The sequence below is a fragment of the Anolis sagrei genome, chromosome 7 (assembly GCF_037176765.1).
Source record: "Anolis sagrei isolate rAnoSag1 chromosome 7, rAnoSag1.mat, whole genome shotgun sequence".
Taxonomy (NCBI): Eukaryota; Metazoa; Chordata; class Lepidosauria; order Squamata; family Dactyloidae; genus Anolis; species Anolis sagrei.
Genome location: NC_090027.1, coordinates 39,250,398 through 39,272,096, shown reverse-complemented (window position 1 = coordinate 39,272,096; position 21,699 = coordinate 39,250,398). Strand labels below are relative to the sequence as shown.

General features: G+C 44.9%; 1 protein-coding gene across 2 annotated transcripts; it reads left to right on the top strand.

The window, feature by feature from the left end:
• The first annotated feature begins 708 nt into the window (after positions 1–708).
• RNF26 (ring finger protein 26) lies at positions 709–6,586 on the top strand. 2 transcript variants are annotated; one of them, XM_060787399.2, is made up of 2 exons: positions 709–790; positions 3,308–6,586. In XM_060787399.2, exon 2 carries the CDS (start codon positions 3,673–3,675, stop codon positions 5,134–5,136), a length of 1,464 nt encoding a protein of 487 aa, XP_060643382.2. In that variant the 5' UTR covers positions 709–790; positions 3,308–3,672; the 3' UTR covers positions 5,137–6,586. The 2 variants fall into 2 exon arrangements, with proteins under 2 accessions (XP_060643382.2, XP_060643383.2); XM_060787400.2 differs by having other exon boundaries at positions 709–829.
• The last annotated feature ends 15,113 nt before the right edge of the window (positions 6,587–21,699 follow it).

The following is a 21,699-nucleotide window of genomic DNA, read 5'->3' as shown; positions in this document are numbered from 1 at the left end:
TATTAGGATTATTTATTAGAAGTAATATTATTTGCTTTATTTTATTATTCTATTATTTATTAGTATTATTCTTTATTATTAGTCTTTATTATTATTATTTTAATTATTTTTACTGACACAAAACCACATTATGACACAGCAAACGAGATGTATATGCTGGATTTTAATTTAATTTTGTTTAAGTAATTTTTTGTTTAATTATATTATTATTATTATTATTATTATTATTATTATTTATGTGTAGAAAATGAGACAGAACGGAGGCCCCGCCCACTCATAATCACGTGACCGACTAACGGCTCTAACGGTCAAACCTTTCGAGTCTATGAGGACTCAGTAGTGGGCGGGGTTTCCAATCAACCCCGCCCACCCTCGGTGCCAAGGCAACCGCCCACGAGCCTTTTTCAAAACCGGCCAATCAGAGGACGGAAACAAAACCAAAGGAAAACAACCTTGCCAGCGACAAGAAGCGAACGAATAACAAGTCGAGTTTGAAGGACGCCCCGCCTCCAGGATTCCCCGATGCTGATTGGATGAAAGCGGGAATCAACAAATTACGAAAGCCCCGCCTACGGGGATTCCCGATGCTCATTGGATGAGGAGGCGACGCGAGTCCCGCCTACAGGATTCCCCGATTCTGATTGGAGGACGTGCCTCCTCCTTACCTGACTAGGAGGGAGGGTGAATTGGAATTCCCCGACGCTGATTGGAGGGCGGGGAAGGGCGCGACCCCGCCTACCAAGATGTCGGCGCCCATGAGCGAGGAGGGAAGAGCTTCGCCGTCGAGGGGGTTAGTCCAAGTTCTTCGCCTCAGAGGGAAGCGGGCGAGGTGGGCCAAGGCCTTGTTTGTGGGGAAGGGGAAGGGGGTGGGAGGGGAAGCCCCCTTTCCCTTGCTTTTCTGGCTCCAACTGACCTTAAAGAGGTCCCTCTTGGGGGAAGGGGAGGCCTGAGGGACTGTCCCCTCCCCCACACCCCAAATGAACTCATTGGAAGCGTTAATTAGGGACCCCGAGGCCTCCTTCAGGCTCCCAAGGGACATGCCCAGGCTTGCTTCTTCCATCAAGCCTCGCCAGGAACTCACAGGCAGTTCAGCTTTATTGTTTTGGCCAAAAGTGAGAGCAAATAGGTAAAAAGAAAGGTTTTCCCTGACATTAAGTCCAGTCATGGCCCACTCTGGGAGTTGGTGCTCATCTCCATCTCTCAGCCCTAGGTTTCAGCAGTGACCAGGGGAGCATTCGCACAATTAAAACTTGTGCGCCAGCTGCGCCCATACCTTGGGAAGTCTGACTTGGCCACGGTAGTCCACGCTCTGGTTACATCTCGTATAGACTACTGCAATGCTCTCTATGTGGGGTTGCCTCTGAAGATTGCTTGGAATCTTCAAATGGTCCAACGATCGGCAGCTAGGATGCTAACAGGAGCGGCACTCAGGGAGCATACAACTCCTCTGTTGCGCCAGCTCCACTGGCTGCCAATTTGCTACCGGGCACAATTCAAAGTTCTAGCTTTAGCCTTTAAAGCCCTAAACGGTTCTGGCCCGACCTACCTGTCCGAACGCATCTCCCAGCTAGGACATTAAGATCGTCTGGGGAGGCCCTGCTCTCAATCCCGCCGGCTTCACAAGCATGTCTGGCGGGGACGAGAGACAGGGCCTTCTCAGTGGTGGCCCCTCGGCTGTGGAACAACCTTCCAACAGATATTAGATCGGCCCCCTCCCTACTGACGTTCCGGAGAAGAGTGAAGACCTGGCTCTTCGAACAGGCATTCAACTAAGCAGTGCAATTGATCAATTATTGAAACATGGAACAATGGACAACGAGATCGGATTCTGATTCTATTGATGAGACGTGATGGATTAGTTATGTTGATGTACTGATGTATTGATGTTGATGTTGGGGTTAATTAATTGTTATGCTACTGCTTTTAGATGTCTAATGATTTTGTATTGTGTATATTGAATTGGTTGTTAACTGCTTTGAGTTGCCTAAGGGCTGAGAAGAGCGGTATACAAATGAAGTAAATATAATATAAATATATATAAGCCGAAGAACCAGCATTGTCTGTAGACACCTCCAAGTTGATGTGGCCAGACGGTATGGAATGCTGTTAGGTAATAGTATGATAGCTGGATCTGGAAGCTTGGCGCATTACACTGTGTCCGCTTCGCTCCTTCAGGAGCGCTGTTTGTGCAACGCAGAACAGAATCCTAGAGTTGGAAGAGACCTCATGGGCCATACAGTCCAACCCCTTGCCAAGAAGCAGGAATATTGCATTCAAAGCACTCCTGACAGATGGCCATCCAGCCTCTGTTTAAAAGCTTCCAAAGAAGGAGCCTCCACCACACTCAGGGGCAGAGAGTTAGTCACAGGCCTTTCAGCCTTACAGTTTTTGCCAAAAGTGAGAGCAAATAGGTAAAGGGAAGGGTTTTCCCTGACATTAAGTCCAGTCATGGCCCACTCTGGGGGTTGGTGCTCATCTCCATTTCTAAGAACCAGCATTGTCCGTAGACACATCCAAGGTCATGTGGCCAGCATGACTGTACAGAGTGCCTTTAGGTAATAGTATGATAGCTTGGTCTGGAAGCTCGGCGCATTACACTGTGTCCGCGTCGCTCCTTTGGGAGCGCTGTTTGTGCAACGTGGACAGAACATGTCACTGAGACAGATATTATAGAAGGAATGTAACGGTAAAACTCTTACCCGAACCCTAACCCTTACCGTGAACCTAACCCCTAAACCTTACCCTAAGCTAAACCCCTTACCATAATCCTTACCCAAACCCTAACCCTTAACCTTACCCTAAACCTTATCCAGTAATAGTATGATACCTAGGTCTGGAAGTTCAGAGCATGACGCTGTGTCTGCTTTGCTTCTTCATGATCTCACCAGGAAGGGAGTTCCATAGCTGGGGAGAAATCACCGAGAAGGCCATGTCTCGTGTCCCCACCAATCATGCCTCTGACAATGGCGGGACGGAAAGCAGGGCCTCCCCGGAGGATCTTAATCTCTGTGATGATTCATAGGGGGAGATGCGTTCGGACAGGTAATTTGGACCAGGGCCGTTTAGGGCTTTATAGGCCAAAGCCAGCACTTTGAACTGTGCCCAGTAGCAAACTGACAGCCAGTGGAGCTGGTGTAACATGGGAGTTGTATGCTCCCTGTATTCATCTCCAAAGGATTTCTTGTAAAAAGAACAAGGGGCTTTCCATAGCTAAGATAGAAAGGACTCCATTCACCTGCCTTTGATAACCAGTGCCACTTACTCCAGTCCACAAACAGCTACTTAACTCACTTCCTTTTCTCTTTAGTGACTGCTGTGGCTCTTGGGAATGGCAAGATCAGCAGCAAAAAAAGGCCTGGGACTCACCGTTTTAGCTATCCAAAGTATTCATTCCTGTTACGTCACGAATAAAGGATCAAAACTTCAAGCAGCATGGATGCCTGACACCTTCTGGAGCATCTCCTGAAATAAAAACTAGATTATACCAAGGATATAAAGGTCTTCTCTGGGCTCCTGACATTTTCGAATTCATTGCCAAAGGATTTCTTTTCATTAAAAACTATCAAAGATAGGACTCTGTTCACCTGTCTTTTGGGAATCAGCACAACTCACTCCAGTCTACAATCTGCTTCGTCTTCCTCCTTGCAGCGTCTCTTCCTTTTCACCTCAGCTATGGAGCTAGTGTTCCTGATCATCAATGGCATGGCGATGATTTTGGACATTGCTCTGATCTTGCTGGATGTCAACTTCTTCCTCGTTTCGACCTTGGTCTCGGCTCTGGTTTGGCTCGTGGCATTCATTTATAACCTGCCCAGCACCTTGGTGGCCTGTGTGATCCAATGCTGGAACGGTATTGGACTGTTTCTGCTCTGCATCGCAGAAGCAGCATATTACCTGACCATGGGCTCCCTGCACACTGTGTTCAATGTGCTGCGTAGTCTCTGCTCCACCATGGAAAGCTTGAAGTTAGTGGGCCACCTCTTTGCCCACATAACTCTGAGGAGCAAAGAAATCATGCATCGAAGCTTCTGGAACCTGGTTGGCTCTGGCCAGTCCCTGGTGAGGCAAGTCTGCGAAGTCTGTGCCATTGCCATGAGCCTTGTTGCTTACTTAATCAACAGCACCATCAACATCTGCCTCATTGGTACACAGAACCTTTTCTCTTTGGGGCTGGTGCTTTGGGAGACTATTGCTGGTCCATTTCTGAGAGTCACGGACATCTTTGCCGCTTTCGTTGCCCGCCTTTCCAGCAGCGCCATCGCGATGGCTATTCTCTTGTGGACGCCTTGCCAGCTGGCATTCGATCTCATGGCCTCCGTGAGCAAGTTGCTAATTAATATATTTTTACTGCACCTTTACGGCTTGGTGTTGCTGTCCGTGATAGTTGCTGCCAGCGTCCTGATTCTCAATCCTCACCTGACGCGGACGTTGGCGGGCCAGGTGTCGGACTACCTGAACACCATGCCGTCTTACCACCGCTTGCTCAGGCACTTGCATCGCTTCTATCAGGAAGTGATGTTGTTGCTGGATATGGTCCTGAGGTCGCAAACCTGGCGCAGATTGGCCGATTGGAGCCTCCAGTTGGCCAGTTGGAACAGATTTGCCAGAGGAGCAAACCTCCAAGGTGAACGAGAGCAGCCGTTTGTGGTGGAAGCCAATCAAGAAAGACAGGAAGTAGCTGGTGTGGTTCAGAGGCAAGCTTTTCCTGCTGCGGCCCATCCTAGAAGGCCAGAGGCACCTGTGATTGGTCAACAGGCTGCAGCCCGTCCCCGACACAGAGTCAACAGGGACCAGCCAAGGACAGATGCTGACCTGTGGCCATACACACAACGCAATGTGGCACCAGGACACCCTCAGGATGAAGGACCAAGCACATCATCCACCAAACCTGCGATGAAAGAACAACTGAATGCTCTGGAAGAGGACGACGATCCGTGGCTTCTCCTCGAAGAGCAAGAGGAGCGGAAGAAGTGTGTCATCTGCCAGGACCAAACAAAGACAGTCTTGCTGCTTCCCTGCCGGCATCTTTGCCTCTGCCAGCAATGCGCTGAAATCCTGCTGCAGCAGGGCATATACCAGCGTAACTGTCCACTTTGTCGGCAGATGATTCTGCAGGCTCTTAATGTCTACCTGTGACCATGTTTTTTTTTTTCTGGGGGGAGGGACAACTTTGTCCACATTCCATCAGACTGTGTGAGTGTGTTGGCTACCAAGCACGCCTGTCCTGTATGATCTCCTTCATATGGAGGTTAGTGCTGTGCTGATAATCTGCATTAGCGCAGGTTACTCTTTTTCTTTCCAAAGTACTACTGTAAATGAGTGAAACTTTGAAAACACTACGCGTGGTTTCTATGCACTTCCGTTTTCACTCTCTTGTTGCTGCCATCAGAAAGCACGAAAGTGGATCAGAATGGATGTCTGGATCATTATTGTTGCTTGGTCATAAAAGTGTTTTTCTTTTAGTTGAGATCTTTTAATTATTCAGAAGTGGGGCTTAAAAATGCACCAAATACTTCGCAATTAGAGGTATATCAATGGGTAGATGGCAAGGAACAGGTTGTTTTGAAAACAAGATCAACCAGGCGCCAAAATCCCAGATATTTTTATTTTTATATACATTAACGTCTAGAACAGGTTTGAATAGATGCTGCTGGTCTGCAGCTCTCATTATAAACATTGGTGATGAATGCCGGGACATATAGTCTTTACAGCTTCCAGAAGACCACACAATTCCTATCCTTGGTCTAGAACATAGAATAGAACCTGAACTCTTTTCCTGGATCTGACTGAAACAGTCCCATGAGTCAGTTGTTGAATCCCATTGACTTTGTGAGTTTAGTTGGGAATACCAGTAGAATTCAGACTTTCCTTAGCAGGAATAATTCTTAATCAAGTTTGGAAAAAAAGCCAGGGAATCGCCTTTTATTTCTTTATCGGAAGTGTGGTGCCTTCCAGATGTTTTAGATTTCAACTCCCTTAATCCCTGGCCCTTGGCAGTGTTAGTTAAGGCCAATGGGAGGTGTAGTTCAACTCTTAACATTAACACTGTGTGATAATGTTATGCACTTTTCTCATGGGAAAGACTATAGACTCGGATCTGTAACTGTCTAACTGGTGCTATCTATCCACAGAAAGGGATGTGAGTGTAGGGCAGTGTTCCTCCATCCAAGAAGCATAGCCAGTGTGTGTTAGATACTCCTGAAATGTCCAGTTTGATGGTGTGGTTTTCAAAAAACCTTGACAATGGTCCAAAGCATTTCCTAGCGTTCAGTTTTCCTGTCTCTTTCAGGCCTTCAGATCCATAAGAACGACAAGCTGGGCACCCAACAAGTGTCTTTCATGATAGTTTGCTTTCAAATCGCATCAGGATTTTGTTGCATCCGTCGGCATGTAACCTCTACAGGTCACTGATGCCAAATTGCCATTCCAGCCTTCTTGCACAATGTATTCCATTCCCTTTGGGGCAAAAAGCTGATAATAGGATAACAATTTGTTTGCCAACAGCCATGTTGTATCAGCAGTGCTGGAGACGTAATAGTTTGCTTCCAGGCGCGGCTGTGATAACCAGAGTAAAAACTGTTTATGACTCCTTGTCTGTGTCGAATTTGTGCAACTGGGGACTGTGTTAAGAAAGCTGGTTTCTAGATCCCAATTGGCCCTGTTCATGTGAGCAATTTTCCTGCGTTAGGACAATATTTGCAAAGCATAAGGGGACAATGGTTAGAGTCAGTTGTTTGGCCCCACAATCATTTTTAGGATTCTTTTCCTTTCAGAGCTGATCAGTAAACATCTATAGGGCAATGGGGCAATGAGAACAAATATAGTAACATCCCAATGAGTAGCTACCATTAGCATATAACTTATCACCTGTATTGTCGAAGGCTTTCATGGCCAGGATCACTGGGTTGTTGTAGGTTTTTTTGGGCTATATGGCAATGTTCTAGAGGCATCATCTCCTGACGTTTCGCCTTCATCTATGGCAAGCATCCTCAAAGGTAGTGGAACTAGGAAAATGGGTTTATATATCTGTGGAATGACCAGGGTGGGACAAAGGACTCTTGTCTGTTGGAGCTAGGTGTGAATGTTTCACTGACCACCTTGATTAGTATTTGATGGCCTGGGAGTTGTTTGGTGTGGCTTGTTAGTGCCTGGGGGAATCTTTTGTTGAGAGGTGATTAGATGAGCCTGATTGTTTCCTCCCTGTTGTTGTGCTGTTGTAATTTTAGAGTTGTTTTTTTTAATACTGGTAGCCAGATTTTGTTCATTTTTGTGGTTTCCTCCTTTCTGTTGAAGTTGTCCACATGCTGTGGCTTCTCTGTGTAGTCTGACATGGTGGTTATGAGAGTGGTCCAGCATTTCTGTGTTCTCAAATAAAATGCTGTGTCCAGGTTGGTTCATCAGGTGCTCTGCTATGGCTGACTTCTCTGGTTGAAGTAGTCTGCATGCCTTTCGTGTTCCTTGATTCGTGTTCAGGCAATGCTGCTGTGTTTGGTGGTCCCTCTGTAGACTTGTCCACAGCTGCATGGGATACGGTAGACTCCTGCAGAAGTGAGAGGATCCCTCTTGTCCTTTGCTGAACGTAGCATTTGTTGGATTTTCTTGGTGGGTCTGTAGATAGTTTGTATGTTGTGTTTCCTCATCAGCTTCCCTATGCAGTCAGTGGTTCCCTTGATGTATGGCAAGAACACTTTTCCTCTGGGTGGATCTTTGTCTTGACTCTCCCGGCTTGTTCTTGGTCTTGCAGCTCTTCTGATGTCTGAGGTGGAGTCTCCATTGGCCTGGAGAGCCCAGTTTAAGTCAAGGGAACCACTGACCGCATAGGGAAGCTGATGAAGGAACACAACACACAAACTATCTACAGACCCACTGAGAAAATCCAACAAATGCTATGTTCAGCAAAGGACAAGAGGGATCCTCTCGCTTCTGCAGGAGTCTACCGTATACCATGCAGCTGTGGACAAGTCTACATAGGGCCACCAAACACAGCAGCATTGCCCAAACACGAATCAAGGAACATGAAAGGCACTGCAGACTACTTCAACCAGCCATAGCAGAGCACCAACCTGGACAAAGCATATTATTGGAGAACACAGAAATGCTGGACCACTCTCACAACCATCATGTCAGACTACACAGAGAAGCCATTGAAATCCACAAGCATGTGGACAATTTCAACAGAAAGGAGGAAACCATGAAAATGAACAAAATCTGGCTACCGGTATTAAAAAACTCTAAAATTACAACAGCAAAACAACAGAGAGGAAATAATCAGGCACATCTAATCAGCTCTCAACAAAAGATTACCCCAGGCACTAACAAGCCACACCAAACAACTCCCAGGCCATCAAATGCTAATCAAGGTGGTCAGTGAAACATTCACACCTAGCTCCAACAGACAAGAGTTCTTTGTCCCACCCAGGTCATTCCACAGATATATAAACCCATTTTCCTAGTTCCAACAGACCTCACTACCCCTGAGGATGCTTGCCATAGATGCAGGTGAAACATCAGGAGAGAATGCCTCTAGAACATGACCATATAGCCCAAAAAAACCCTATAGCAACCCAACTTATCACCTGTTTACAAGGGGGGAAAGAGAAAGGCATGTGATCACGCACATGCACACAGACAGCTAGTTTAATATTTGGGCTGGAAAGCGAAATAGAGAGGCTTCAGATTTGTTTCTGTTCTTTTGTAGCACTCTATTATTGATGGCTGTTCTCATTGTAAATGGCACTGTGATCTTGAGAGAGTAATATAATGTGGTTTGATCCTACCTCTGTTCTGGCCCTGAATTTGCCAAGTTTTCATGCTACCCCTGGAGTCACTATAGAACCATTACCATATGGGTGGTACACTGATACTAGACATGGTTAGAAGTAATCCCTGTTGATTTTAATAGGATTTGATTCCCAGGAGAGTCGGCTTGGTCTCTAAATTGGCTGCTAACACTTCTAAAAGCAATGCTTTAAAGGGCTTTGTGTCATTTTGAAGATGAGGAAGAAATGCTCATCTCTTACTAGTATGCATTTTAATATCGTTGCAAAAGTCTCACCGTGCATTCATAAACACTTTGGCAGCTGCTTGCAGGCATCTTTTATACACTGCCTGGGGATGTGCTCACACTGCAAAATTATGTTAGTATGATACCGGTTTAATGACTGTGCCATATGGATTTGCAGGATGATGAATCTTCTCCTAGAACTTTCTTTGGGCTGAGTTAGTTCCAGCAAACAACAATGGAAAACAAGGGCCCTTTCACATTATTCAGGGCTATGATTCGTGTAAACCGTGGTGTTGAATCACACAACACTGCTGAATTATCACAGGAGCGTATTTGCCAAGCTGCTTGGAGCCCAATACAGTGGATAATTGACTACATGGTACTATCTGGTGGGGAGAGAATTGTTATGAATGGGATATATCAAAGCTTTTGCAGCCACAATATCCCTGCTGCACTCACAGAGTTAACCACTCACTCCTGATTTGTGTCTTTTCAAATGAGCCCTTTCTGCCCATCTTTTCTGGATCTTGCTTTGGGTTAATATGACAATCTATTGTGGCTTTGCCTTCACTCCAAACTCTCATATATACAGTCCCATGGCTGGGGTCACCTTCTTTGCTTTGGTGGTCTTTGCACTATCTAAACCTCACTTTGCCCATTAAAACGACCCTTTTTTACAAAAAGAGTTTTGCCTGCTCTTCTTAAGTGATAGATCTTACATGATTATTTTCCAGTAAACCAGTTCTTCTCAACCTTCCTTTTCAAAACATATCCCCACTTCACTTTGTCCAAAGCTTTCTTTCTTTTTTTTTTTTTTTGCATTGGATTCAAAGAACAGTACAACTTCCTCTGGAATGTGTCCAGAGGAGGGCGACTAAAATGATAAAGGGTCTGGAGAACAAGCCCTATGAGGAGCGGCTTAAGGAGCTGGGCATGTTTAGCCTGAAGAAGAGAAGGCTGAGAGGAGACATGATAGCCATGTATAAATATGTGAGAGGAAGCCACAGGGAGGAGGGAGCAAGCTTGTTTTCTGCTTCCCTAGAGACTAGGATGCAATGGAACAGTGGCTTCAAACTACAAGAGAGGAGATTCCATCTGAACACGAGGAAGAACTTCCTGACTGTGAGAGCCGTTCAGCAGTGGAACTCTCTGCCCCGGAGTGTGGTGGAGGCTCCTTTGGAAGCTTTTAAACAGAGGCCAGATGGCCATCTGTCAGGGGTGATTTGAATGCAATATTCCTGCTTCTTGGCAGAATGGGGTTGGACTGGATGGCCCCTGAGGTCTCTTCCAACTCTTTGATTCTATGATCCTGTATCCATGGGAAACATTTCAGGACTTTGCATGGATACACAAAAACAGCAAAGGGCTTTGAGTGGAAGGATGCTATAGAGTTGCACTGGAGGACTTTGAGATCAGACCTCTCTAGGCCAGTGTTTCTCAAGCAATATTGTGTGTCCATATAGGTTCAATTCCATTGTTGGAGTTCAGAATGCTTTTTGATTGTAGGTGAACTATAAATCTCAGCAACTACAACCTCCAAATGACAAAATCAATCCCCCCACCATCCCCACCAGTATTCAAATTTGGGCATATTGGGTACTGGTGCCAAATTTGGTCCAGTGAATGAAAATCCATCCTCCATATCAGATATCTACATTACAATTCATAACAGTAGTAAAATTACAGTTATGAAATAGCAATGAAAATAATTTTATGGTTGGGTGTCACCACAACATGAGGAACTGTATTAAGGGGTCACGGCATTCAGAAGGTTGAGAAGCACTGCTTTATGGGCCTAGTTGCCAGAGACCTTCTCAAAATGTTTCTTTTATTATTTATTTATTTATTTATTTGCTTCATTTTTATACCGCATTTTTCAGCCCTTAACAGGCGACTCAATGCGGTTTACAGTGCAATTAAAACACAACAATACAACAACAGGATCGACAACGTCGATCCACAACAATTAACAATCAGACAGGACAAATCAACAAACAACATATATAACGCCTCAATTGAAATCAGATCCGTTCTCATAGTCGTTGTGCCGTTCCTATGTTTCATTTACCGTCTTCCTTAATTGCATTGCTTAGCCAAACGCTTGTTCGTAAAGCCAGGTCTTGACCATTCTCCGAAACGTCAGCAGCGAGGGTGCCTGTCTGATGTCTGCCGGCAAGGCATTCCATAGCCGAGGGGCCACCACTGAGAAGGCCCTCTCTCTCGTCCCCGCCAAGCGCGCCTGTGACGCAGGCGGGATTGAGAGCAGGGCCTCCCCAGACGATCTTAATGTTCTAGTCGGTTCATAGGTGGAGATGCGTTCGGAGAGGTAAGCGGGGCCAGAACCGTTTAGGGCTTTATAGGCTAAAGCCAGCACCTTGAATTGTGCCCGGTAGCGGATTGGCAGCCAGTGGAGCTGGCTCAGCAGAGGAGTGGTGTGCTCCCTGAGTGCCGCTCCCGTTAGCAACCTGGCTGCCGAGCGCTGGACCATCTGAAGCTTCCGGGCAGTCTTCAAGGGCAACCCCACGTAGAGCGCGTTGCAGTAATCAATCCGGGATGTAACCAGAGCGTGGACCACCGTGGCCAAATCAGACTTCCCAAGGTATGGGCGCAGCTGGCGCACGAGTTTGAGTTGTGCAAATGCTCCCCTGGACACCGCCGAAACCTGGGGTTCCAAGCTTAGCGAGGAGTCCAGGATCACACCCAAGCTGCGAACCTGCGTCTTCAGGGGGAGTGTAACCCCATCCAACACAGGTTTTGCTTTCTTTTGAGGGCAGGTTTTGCTTTCATGCTCCAATTAATGGTTTGGGACAGAACGGGCTCCGCAAAGATATAGTCTTGAAAGCTGTGTTGATATGCAGCACTGCTTTACTTTGATAAGACAATATGGAAATTCCCTAAGGAACGGCAACAGTGCCATAGAGAATGCCTTGATGCTTATCTCTGCCATGCAGAATGTCTCTAGGGGGAAAACACAATAAGCCGAGACACCCCGGCAAAAACAACAGTCTTGGAGCAGCTTAAGAGACTCGCCTCTTCCACAAAATCATAAATCTGTTTAAAGGTGAGACAAGATGGTCTGTCTGCTCTGCAACAGATGCTCACGGCTGGAAAACAACATTTTTGCTCCAGAAAGACAGTTTGCAACCCACAGGGAAGTCCAGTTGGGTCAGATACAAAGACATCCCTCTTAATTGCATGCCTTTTTAAAATATATTCCAAAGATGGTTAAAGTCAAGGGGTAGCTATGGGCAGAATGGGAGCATTGCCCCCCAAATAAGGATAGTGCTCCCCAAATGTGCCTGGCGTTGCAGTATCTTATGATTTCAATTGAACATTCGGAGAAAATGTAGACAGGCAAAGAAAAGCAGCAGGGAAAACAACAGAAAGAATGTGAATGCAACATGTACAATATGTAAATTTGTAAATGAAACCTTAAATAATAATTTTATTTATTTACTTGCTTCATTTATAAAAGGCCTTTCTGACCCCCCACAGAATTAAACACTGGACTTATTAAAAAATACAGAGTTAGAGCCAATCAAACCCTCTAAAAACCTGTTAAAACTGCAAAAAGCACAGCACCCCCAAGCATAGTGTATGATTTTTAATGTTGACAGCATGTGGTGATGATGATAGTTGCAACCTTGGTCTAACTCTTTTGAAAACCATGGTCCATTTTTCGTAATGTTGGGGGAGGCGAAGTGTGCCTGGCCCGAGGCCAGGAGGCGATATTTGTGCCCCAAAGGAGCATAATCACCTTTGCAGAAGCTGTAATCTGGCAGGCCATCCAAAGAACAGCATTTTTTGGATCTGTCTGGAGACTTAGCTCTGGCTTATCTTCCCAAAAGGTTGTGTCAGCAATAAAAGCGTCCAGATAAAGCCAGCTCAATCGAAGGTTGGCTGTTCCCTTGACAACTGGATCCTGGCTTGAAAGGCAAGACAACGGAGGAATAATTACCAATATATGGGTTGCTGTGAGCTTTCCGGGCTGTCTGGCCATGTTCCAGAAGCATTCTCTCCTGATGTTTCGCCCACATCTATGGCAGGCATCCTCAGAGGTTGCCAACAGACCCCTCAACCTCTGAGGATCACAGAAACATAGAGTTGGAAGAGACCTCATGGGTCATCCAGTCCAACCCCCTGTCAAGAACCAGGAAAATTGCATTCAAGGCACTCCTGACAGAAGGCCATCCAGCCTCTGTTTAAAAGCTTCCAAAGAAGGAGCCTCCACCACACCCCGGGGCAGAGAGTTCCACTGCTGAACAGCTCTCACAGTCGGGAAGTTCTTCCTAATGTTCAGATGGGATCTCCTTCAGATTGAATCTCCTTATGGATGTCTTCCATAAATGTGGCATAACATCAGGGGAGAATGCTTCTGGAACATGGCCAGACAGCCCAGAAAACTCACAGCAATCCAGTGATTCTGGCTATGAAAACCTTCGACAATAACGAATATATTTTCCACACAAAAAGTTTGCTTTTTGGAGCAATTCTTTATATTGAGGTTCCAACCTCCCTATTTGGGTTTGGCCTTGAGAACTACCTGCCACCGCAAAGGTATGGAATCTAATTCCATCTTGGAGTGAAATGGGATTTCAGAGAAAGGGTCAGATCACAAATAACTAACTTTAAACTAACTCTGCTGAAAGAATTTTGCCAGCTGAACAGACAGCATTTTCGTATGGCATGGAATACAAATGCATCCAACTCCCACTTGCCCTAGGGTAAAGGTTTTCCCTTGACATTAAGTCCAGTCATGTCTGACTCTGGGGTGTGGTGCTCATCTCCATTTCTAAGCCAAAGAACCGGCGTTGTCCATAGACACCTCCAAGGTCAAGTGGTCGGCATGACTGTATGGAGCGCCGTTACCATGCCCTAGAGCAGTGGTTCTCAACCTTCATAATGCCGCGACCCCTTGATACAATTGCTCATGTGGTGGTGACCCCCAACCATTATTTTCGTTGCTAATTCATAACTAATTTTGCTATTGTTATGAATTGTAATGTAAATTTCCAATATGCAGGATGTATTTTCATTCACTGGACCAAATTTGGCACACATACCCAATATACTGGTGGGGTTGGGGGGTGATTTTGTCATTTGGGAGTTGTAGTTGCTGAGATTTATAGTTCACCTACAATCAAATAACATTCTGAACTCCACCAATGATGGAATTGAACCAAACTTGGCACACAGTTCTCCCATGAACAACAGACAATACTAGAAGGGTTTGGTGGGCATTGCCCTTGAGTTTTGGAGTTCTAGTTCACCTACATTCAGAGAGCACTGTGGACTCAAATAATGATGAATCTGGGCCAAACTTGGTATGAATACTCAATATACCCAAACGTGTACACTGGTGGAGTTTGGGAAAAATAGACCTTGACATTTGGGAGTTGTAGTTGCTGGGATTTATAGTTAACCTACAATCAAAGAGCATTCTGAACCCCACCAACGATGGAATTGGACCAAACTTCCCACATAGAACCCCCATGGCCAACAGGCAATACTGTGTTTTCTGATGGTCCTTGGCAACCCCTCTGACACCCCCTCGCGACCCCCACAGGGGTCCCGACCCCCAAGTTGAGAAACACTGCCCTAGAGAGATCTTATTCTTAAATTGAACAAAACTGCTCATTGGGACAAAAGAGAAGGAATGAATGGCTTTCTTCTGCTCCTAACTCTGCTAAGAATGAATGAATGAGCCAATAAGTGATGATGGTGGAAAAGCAGAAGTTTGTGGGGTGGGGTGGGGGGAAGAATGGACCAATTTATTCCAAATTGACTTTTGTATGATGATATTTGTGAATCACCATTGTGGTTATTCAGTACTTGGGAAGGCATTGAGGGGTGGGATTGCCCCCCAAAAAACTATATAATGTCCCATTTGTTCATATGCATGATGCAGCGTTCCCCATAGGGAACCACGTCACTTACTCCGTGGGAGTCTGTGGTTTTGCAAAAAAGAGGTACAGAAAGAGAGGATGCCTACGTACGCGTCCCTTGCAATTGACTCGGAGAAAGCAAAGAAAGAGCCATTGACATCCATGCGGTAATGTCTTTGGAACGTCTTGGGATCGGGAAGGCTGCAAAAGGGTAAAATAACAGGGCGCACGATGTAAAGTCGGAAGCTCAGGAAGGAGAGCTTTGGTGTTAATTGTTTTAGCAGATCTGGAACCGCTGCAAAGCTGTCCTATATTTCCATAGGGCACGTTTTGTGTCACCCAGCCACACATTGTCAATTTCCTTTTCTCATTAGGATTTCTCCTTCATGGTGGAAATGCCTCATTTCCAGACAGGACACTTGGGACAGAGCTACATTCCCTCCAGTCAAAAAATAGCACTAATGTATGAATCTGGGGTCTTTTGTTTCCCTTCCACACATGATTTATGTTTTACTTTACTTACTTACTTAGCCGATTCCTTGGACTGAATGGCCTTAAGTATTTTCTGTTGGTCATGGGGGTTCTGTGTGGGAAGTTTGCCCCAATTCTGTCATTAGTGGGGTTCAGAAAGCTCTTTGATTGTAGGTGAACTATAAATCCCATTAACTACAACTACAAGGTGACTATGGGGAATACTATTGCTTTAACTATGCGGATCTTCATTGCCAGTGTGATGTCTCTAGGTCTATTTTCCCCAAACTCCATCTGTGTTCATATTTGGGCATATGGAATATTCGTGCCAAGTTTGGTCCAGATCCATCATTGTTTGAGTCCGTGGTGCTCTCTGGATATAGGTGAACTACAACTCCCAAACTCAAGGGCAATGCCCTCCAAAACCTTCTAGTGTTTTCTGTTGGTCATGGGAGTCCTGTATGCCCCGTTTGGTTCAATTCTATCATGCTATTTGATTGTACTATGAAACCCAGCAACTGCAACTCCCAAAAGAGAAAAAATCAAAAATGTTTGAGTGAAGGACATACATTGGGTTGTTAGGTGTCCAAATTTGGTGTCAATCTGTCCACTGGTTTATGAGTTATGTTAATTCCACAAACTAACATTACATTTTTATTTATATATATTGTGATATTGCAGCATCAAATTGTTGCCAGCGTTAGCTCTTCTGAGTCCACCCTCGGGGGTTGAAATGGGTGGGATAGAAATGTTGTAAACAAACAAACAAACAAACAAGGGGAGATGTAGTCCAAAGTGTCTGCTGGACACTTAGCTAGGAAGAGGCAGCTCTGCAGCAACTGGGGTGATCTGAGAGGTCTTTTGCTTGATCTCAGGCCCCTCTTTCTCTCTCCCCCGAATATTATTAAAGATGCCCGCTTTGATGTGAGCCGAATCCCAGGCCTGATGTATGCACCCCCTGGGCCCCTCTTGTCCTGCCCTCTCCCCATCTGCTGCTTTGTCTGGCTGGCTTGAGCCCAGAGCGTGCGGCAGGGGGTCAGATCAGGTGGCAATTTTAATGAGGCTGGGGTGTTTCTTGCTGTCAATTTGGCCTTGGAGTCCGTCAGAAGGTGGGCTGCGGGCAATGTATTGGGAGCCTCCTCCGGGATGCTTCTTATCTTGCAAATTGGGGAGGCGTTTGCAGTCTCCTTTCCCCCATCCTTGCAACCCCAAGGAAGAGAATACAGTAATGAGCATCTGAGCCCCCAGACCAAAGGAAAGCAACCATATTTATTGGCAAAAGACAATTGGTACCCAAACCCATACTTGTTGGAGAAGTTGCTTTTTTACAAAGTCCTTGCTTTCAATTCCACAGAGCAAGTGTGTTTGCTTTGACCTGCAGCGAGATTATCAATTTGCAACCATCCTAATTTTGTGCTTATTATCTATGTGCCTCTTTGCCCTTTGCGTAGTTTAAAATGTAACCAAATGATGGTTTCATCGTCACCAATATCTTTATTTCTATCCTGCGTTCCTCTCCTAAAAGAGACCCCAAAGCAGCTATGAATGCTAAAAACAATATGATTTACTTCCAACTAAAATAGACTATAAAACATCCAGGATGTAAACACTAAAATAGAGAATTATACTTTGAAACTATTCAAAATAAATATAGAAAACCATAAACTGGGTCGTGGCACAGCTGGTTGGGAGTCAGCTGTATTAAAATCACTACTGACTGGTCATGAGTTCGAAGCCAGCCGGAGTCGGAGTAAGCTCCCGACCATTTGTCTAGCTTGCTGTTGACCTCTGCAGCCCGAAAGACAGTTGCATCTGTCAAGTAGGAAATTTAGGTAATTTATCTAATTTATTGTTGTTGTTCATGCGTTCAGTCACTTCCGACTCTTCGTGACCTCATGGAGCATCCCACGCCAGAGCTCACTGTTGGCCGTCACCACCCCCAGCTCCTTCAAGGTCAATTCAGTCACTTCAAGGATACCATACATCCATCTTGCCCTTGGTCGGCCCCTATTCCTTTTTCCTTCCATTTTCCCCAGCATAATTATCTTCTCTAAGTTTTCCTTTCTTCTCATGATGTGGCCAAAGTACTTCATCTTTTCCTCTACTATCTTTCCCTTCAGTGAGCAGTCGGGCATTATTTCCTGGAGGATGGACTGGTTGGATCTTCTCGCAGTCCAAGGCACTCTCAGTATTTTCCTCCAACACCACAGTTCAAAAGCATCTCTCTTCCTTCGCTCAGCCTTCCCTAAGCTCCAGCTCTCACATCCGTAGGTGACTATGGGGAATACTATTGCTTTAACTATGCGGATCTTCGTTGCCAGTGTGATGTCTCTACTTTTCACTATTTTATCGAGATTGGTCCTTGCTTCACTCCCAATAAGGAAATGTCTTCTGATTTCCTGGCTGCAGTCTGCATCTGCAGTAATCTTTGCACCTAGATATACAAAGTCTGTCACAGCCGCCATGTTTTCTCCCTCTATTTGCCAGTTATCAATCAATCCGGTTGCCATAATCTTGGTTTTTAACTAATTTATGACACCATAAAACTCTCCAGCAGTGTGCAAAAGAATGAGGAAGTACTCCATCGGTGTCACAAGTGGATGGTGAAGTGACAGCTCCCCTGGTGGGTGGAATTCAAAGCACACCCTCATGGAGCTGGAAGTTAAATAGCGTCTGTCTATATATGTTGCGTGTCTATGGCATTGAATGTTTGCCATGTATATGTGCATTGTGATCTATCCTGAGTCCTCTGCGGGGTAAGAAGGGCAAAATATAATTACTGTAGATAAATAAATAAAAGTCACAAAACAATACACAGCACCCATTCTGGCTCGTTCAGTGTAGTTGTCAATGAAGGCATTGAAATCATGAAATATTTCCCATACCTTGGCTCAGTCATTGATCAGAATGGAGACTGGAATCAAGGCACCAGAAGAAGTCAAGGGGTGGATCTATACTGTAGAATTAATATAGTTTATGGCTTAAGGCAATGGAATCCTTGGAGTTGTAGTATTACAAAATCTTAAGCTTTCTCTGCCCAAGAGTGCTGGGTCCTCACCAAGCTATAACTCCCAGGATTCGATAGCATTCAGCCATGGAGACCAACCACATCTGGAGGACCAACCTCCGCTGCCCCCATGGTCGAGTACAGCAAACAAACAAGCGGATCCATATAATAGAACATCCTTCCCCTTCGAGAGCCATGCTGGGCCAGCTATTGATCTGTGGATTCACTTAAGCGCTGGCTAAACATCTCCGCTTAGGAAAACAGATCAAACTGAAACAAGCAGTCAGCAATAATGTATTCTCCTTCCAGGAAAGAAGTCTGGGGACCCCAGGGAGATGAGGAAGAGGCAGAAGGGCCTAGGCCAACTTGGACAAGGTTGTGTATATAAAGGAGAGAGGGAGAAAGAAAGAAAGAAAGAGAGAGAGAGAGAATAAGAGAAAGAAAGAAAGAAAGAAAGAGGAAGGAAGGAAGGAAGGAAGGAAGGAAGGAAGGAAGGAAGGAAGGAAGAAGCTGGCTGGCTGGATAGCTGGATGGATGGATGGATGGATAGTTGGATGAATAGTTGGATTGACAGATAGATGATAGATAGATAGATAGATAGATAGATAGATAGATAGATAGATAGATGAATAGATGATAGATAGGGTAACTGGACAGATAGCTACAATGGATGGATGGATGGATAGATAGATACTAGATAGATAGATAGATAGATAGATAGATAGATAGATAGATAGATGGATGGATGGATGGATGGATGGATAGCTGGATGAATAGTTGGATTGACTAACTGACAGACAGTCAGACAGAGAGGGTAACTGGATAAATAACTAGACATGATGGATGATTGAATACTGGATGGATGGATGGATGGATGGATGGATGGATAGTTGGATGGATGGGTGGATGGATAGATAACTGGATGGATGGACAGATGGATAGCTGGATGGATGGATAGCTGGATAGCTGGATGAATAGTTGGATTGACAGATAGATAGATAGATAGATAGATAGATAGATAGATAGATAGGGTAACTGGACAGATATCAAGATAGGATGGATGGATGGATACTACGTACATAGATGGATGGATGGATAGCTGGATGAATAGTTGGATTGACTGACAGACAAACAGATAGACAGATAGGATAACTGGATAGATAGCTAGATATGATGGATGGATGATTGGATGGATAGATAGATAGATAGATAGATAGATAGATAGATAGATAGATAGATGGATTGATAACTGGATGAATAGTTGAATTGACTGATAGATAGAAACAATCAGGGACAGCTAATCGCCTCTCAAGAAAGACTTCTCCCAGGCAGTAAGAAGCTACACCTTGAAAACCGCTAGGCCATTAAATGCTCATCAAGGTGGCCAACTGAAACATTCACACTTGCCTCAAGCAGACAAGAGTGCTTTCTCCCATCCTGGACATCATTTCCCAGATATATAAACCCCATTTTCCTACTTTCCAACAGACCTCACAACTTCTGAGGATGCCTGCCATAGATGCAGGCAAAACGTCAGGAGAGAGTGCTTCTGGAACATGGCCATACAGCCCGGAAAACATACAACAACCCGATAGATAGATAGATAGATAGATAGATAGATAGATAGATAGGTGGATGATAGATGGATGATAGATAGATAGATAGATAGATAGATAGATAGATAGATAGATAGAAAGATAACTGGATGGATAGCTGGGATAGCTGGATGATAGTTGGATAGATGGATGCGCACATGGATAGGTGTATGGATGAACAGAAAATCAGACAGATGGGTAGATAAATTGGCTGGCACACTATCCATCAGTTCCCATGGCTCCCTATGACTTGTTAACTATCAACTTTTTTTATAGTACAGACGGAATGTCCCCTATCTAAAATGCTTGGGACCAGAAATATTTTGAATGTCATCCATCCCCTCTCTCTGATTGTGGAATGCCTGTATTAGAGTCAACTAGAAGGCATGCAACTATTGCAACAAAAACTCCTAGTCCTAGTGATTCTTCAATTCCTATCAAAACAAACACAATTCAGCAAAAGCATGAAGCCCATAGCTCTCCATGGTTTGCTTGAGATCCCACAGTCTTTCCACAGGAAGGGAAGAAGGAGGGATTTTGGCTCCCGACCATGTCCGAGTCCCGCTGAGAAAGCCCTGGGAGATTGAAGACAGAATGCGTCTTTGTTGGGATTCTCTAAGGACCGAGCGTCATGGGGAAGAGATGTCTGTCGTCAGAGCTGACCCCCACGAGCTTCCTCTGAGCAAGAGGTCGGGGTCAATCCCTTGTCAACAAGATCGCTTCAGGTCAGGCTGAAAACTGATAAAATCTCTCTGTCTCAAAGTCACATTTGGACACCTCTGGAGACCAGTTGAAGGAAAACTTGCAGCTCGCCTGGAGCACTTGCAGAACGAGTACAAACAATGAGCATATCGTAAAAATGCATAGTTGGAAAGGAGCACCACATTTTTTAATAATGGGGAGGTTGTACATGCGGAGATGGAGAATAAAGTTTCTTTCATATGCCCTCTCTCTCTGAAGGATTCTCCAAGTTCTTAGAGGGAGTGATGTAAGGTGACTTGGAGACTGCAGACAATGGTTCAGCTATCTTCTTGAGATGGTCTCCTGTGAGGTCCTCCAGAAAATATTTTGGAAGTGGTTTTATTTTTGAGCATCTAGTTGTAGGTTCATAGAACTATAGTGTTGGCTATCCAGTCCAACCTCATTTTGTCATGCAGGAAGGCACTATCCATGAACCCCAAGTAATTTTTGGGATGCCCTTGCTATCAGAAAGTTCTTATAAATGTTTAGGTGGAACTTCTTGTCTTGTACTTTGACTTTATTGCTCTATGTTTTCCTCCTCGATACAGCTTCCTTTCCCATATTTAAACATGGCTCTCTTGTTCCCTTTCAACTTTCTCTTCTCCAAGTTCAACATCCCCAGATCCCTAGGCTGCTCCTCAGAGGGGTTCATGGCTTCTGGACTTCACCATTTTAGTCAACATCCTCTGAACTCTTGGATGTCTGGTCCAAAAATTGCCCAAGACATTATGGCTACTACCAAACTAGGGGGATTATGGGACTTGTAGTTCCTAAAAGTAAGAATGCCACGTTCTGGTTCCTCTCTAGAGTGGGCCATCTCTAAATCCAAATATGAATTCAATCATTACATTAAAACAGCTACAGGGTTTGTTGAAGCCTGCCTGCCTGCCTGCCTGCCTGCCTGCCTGCCTGCCTGCCTATCTATCTATCTATCTATCTATCTATCTATCTATCTATCTAAACACCATCCCATCTATTATCTATCCAAACATCCAT

Coding starts and splice junctions, on each gene's coding strand:
- RNF26 (XM_060787399.2), top strand. CDS start 3,673: ATGGAGCTAGTGTTCCTGATCATCAATGGCATGGCGATGATTTTGGAC.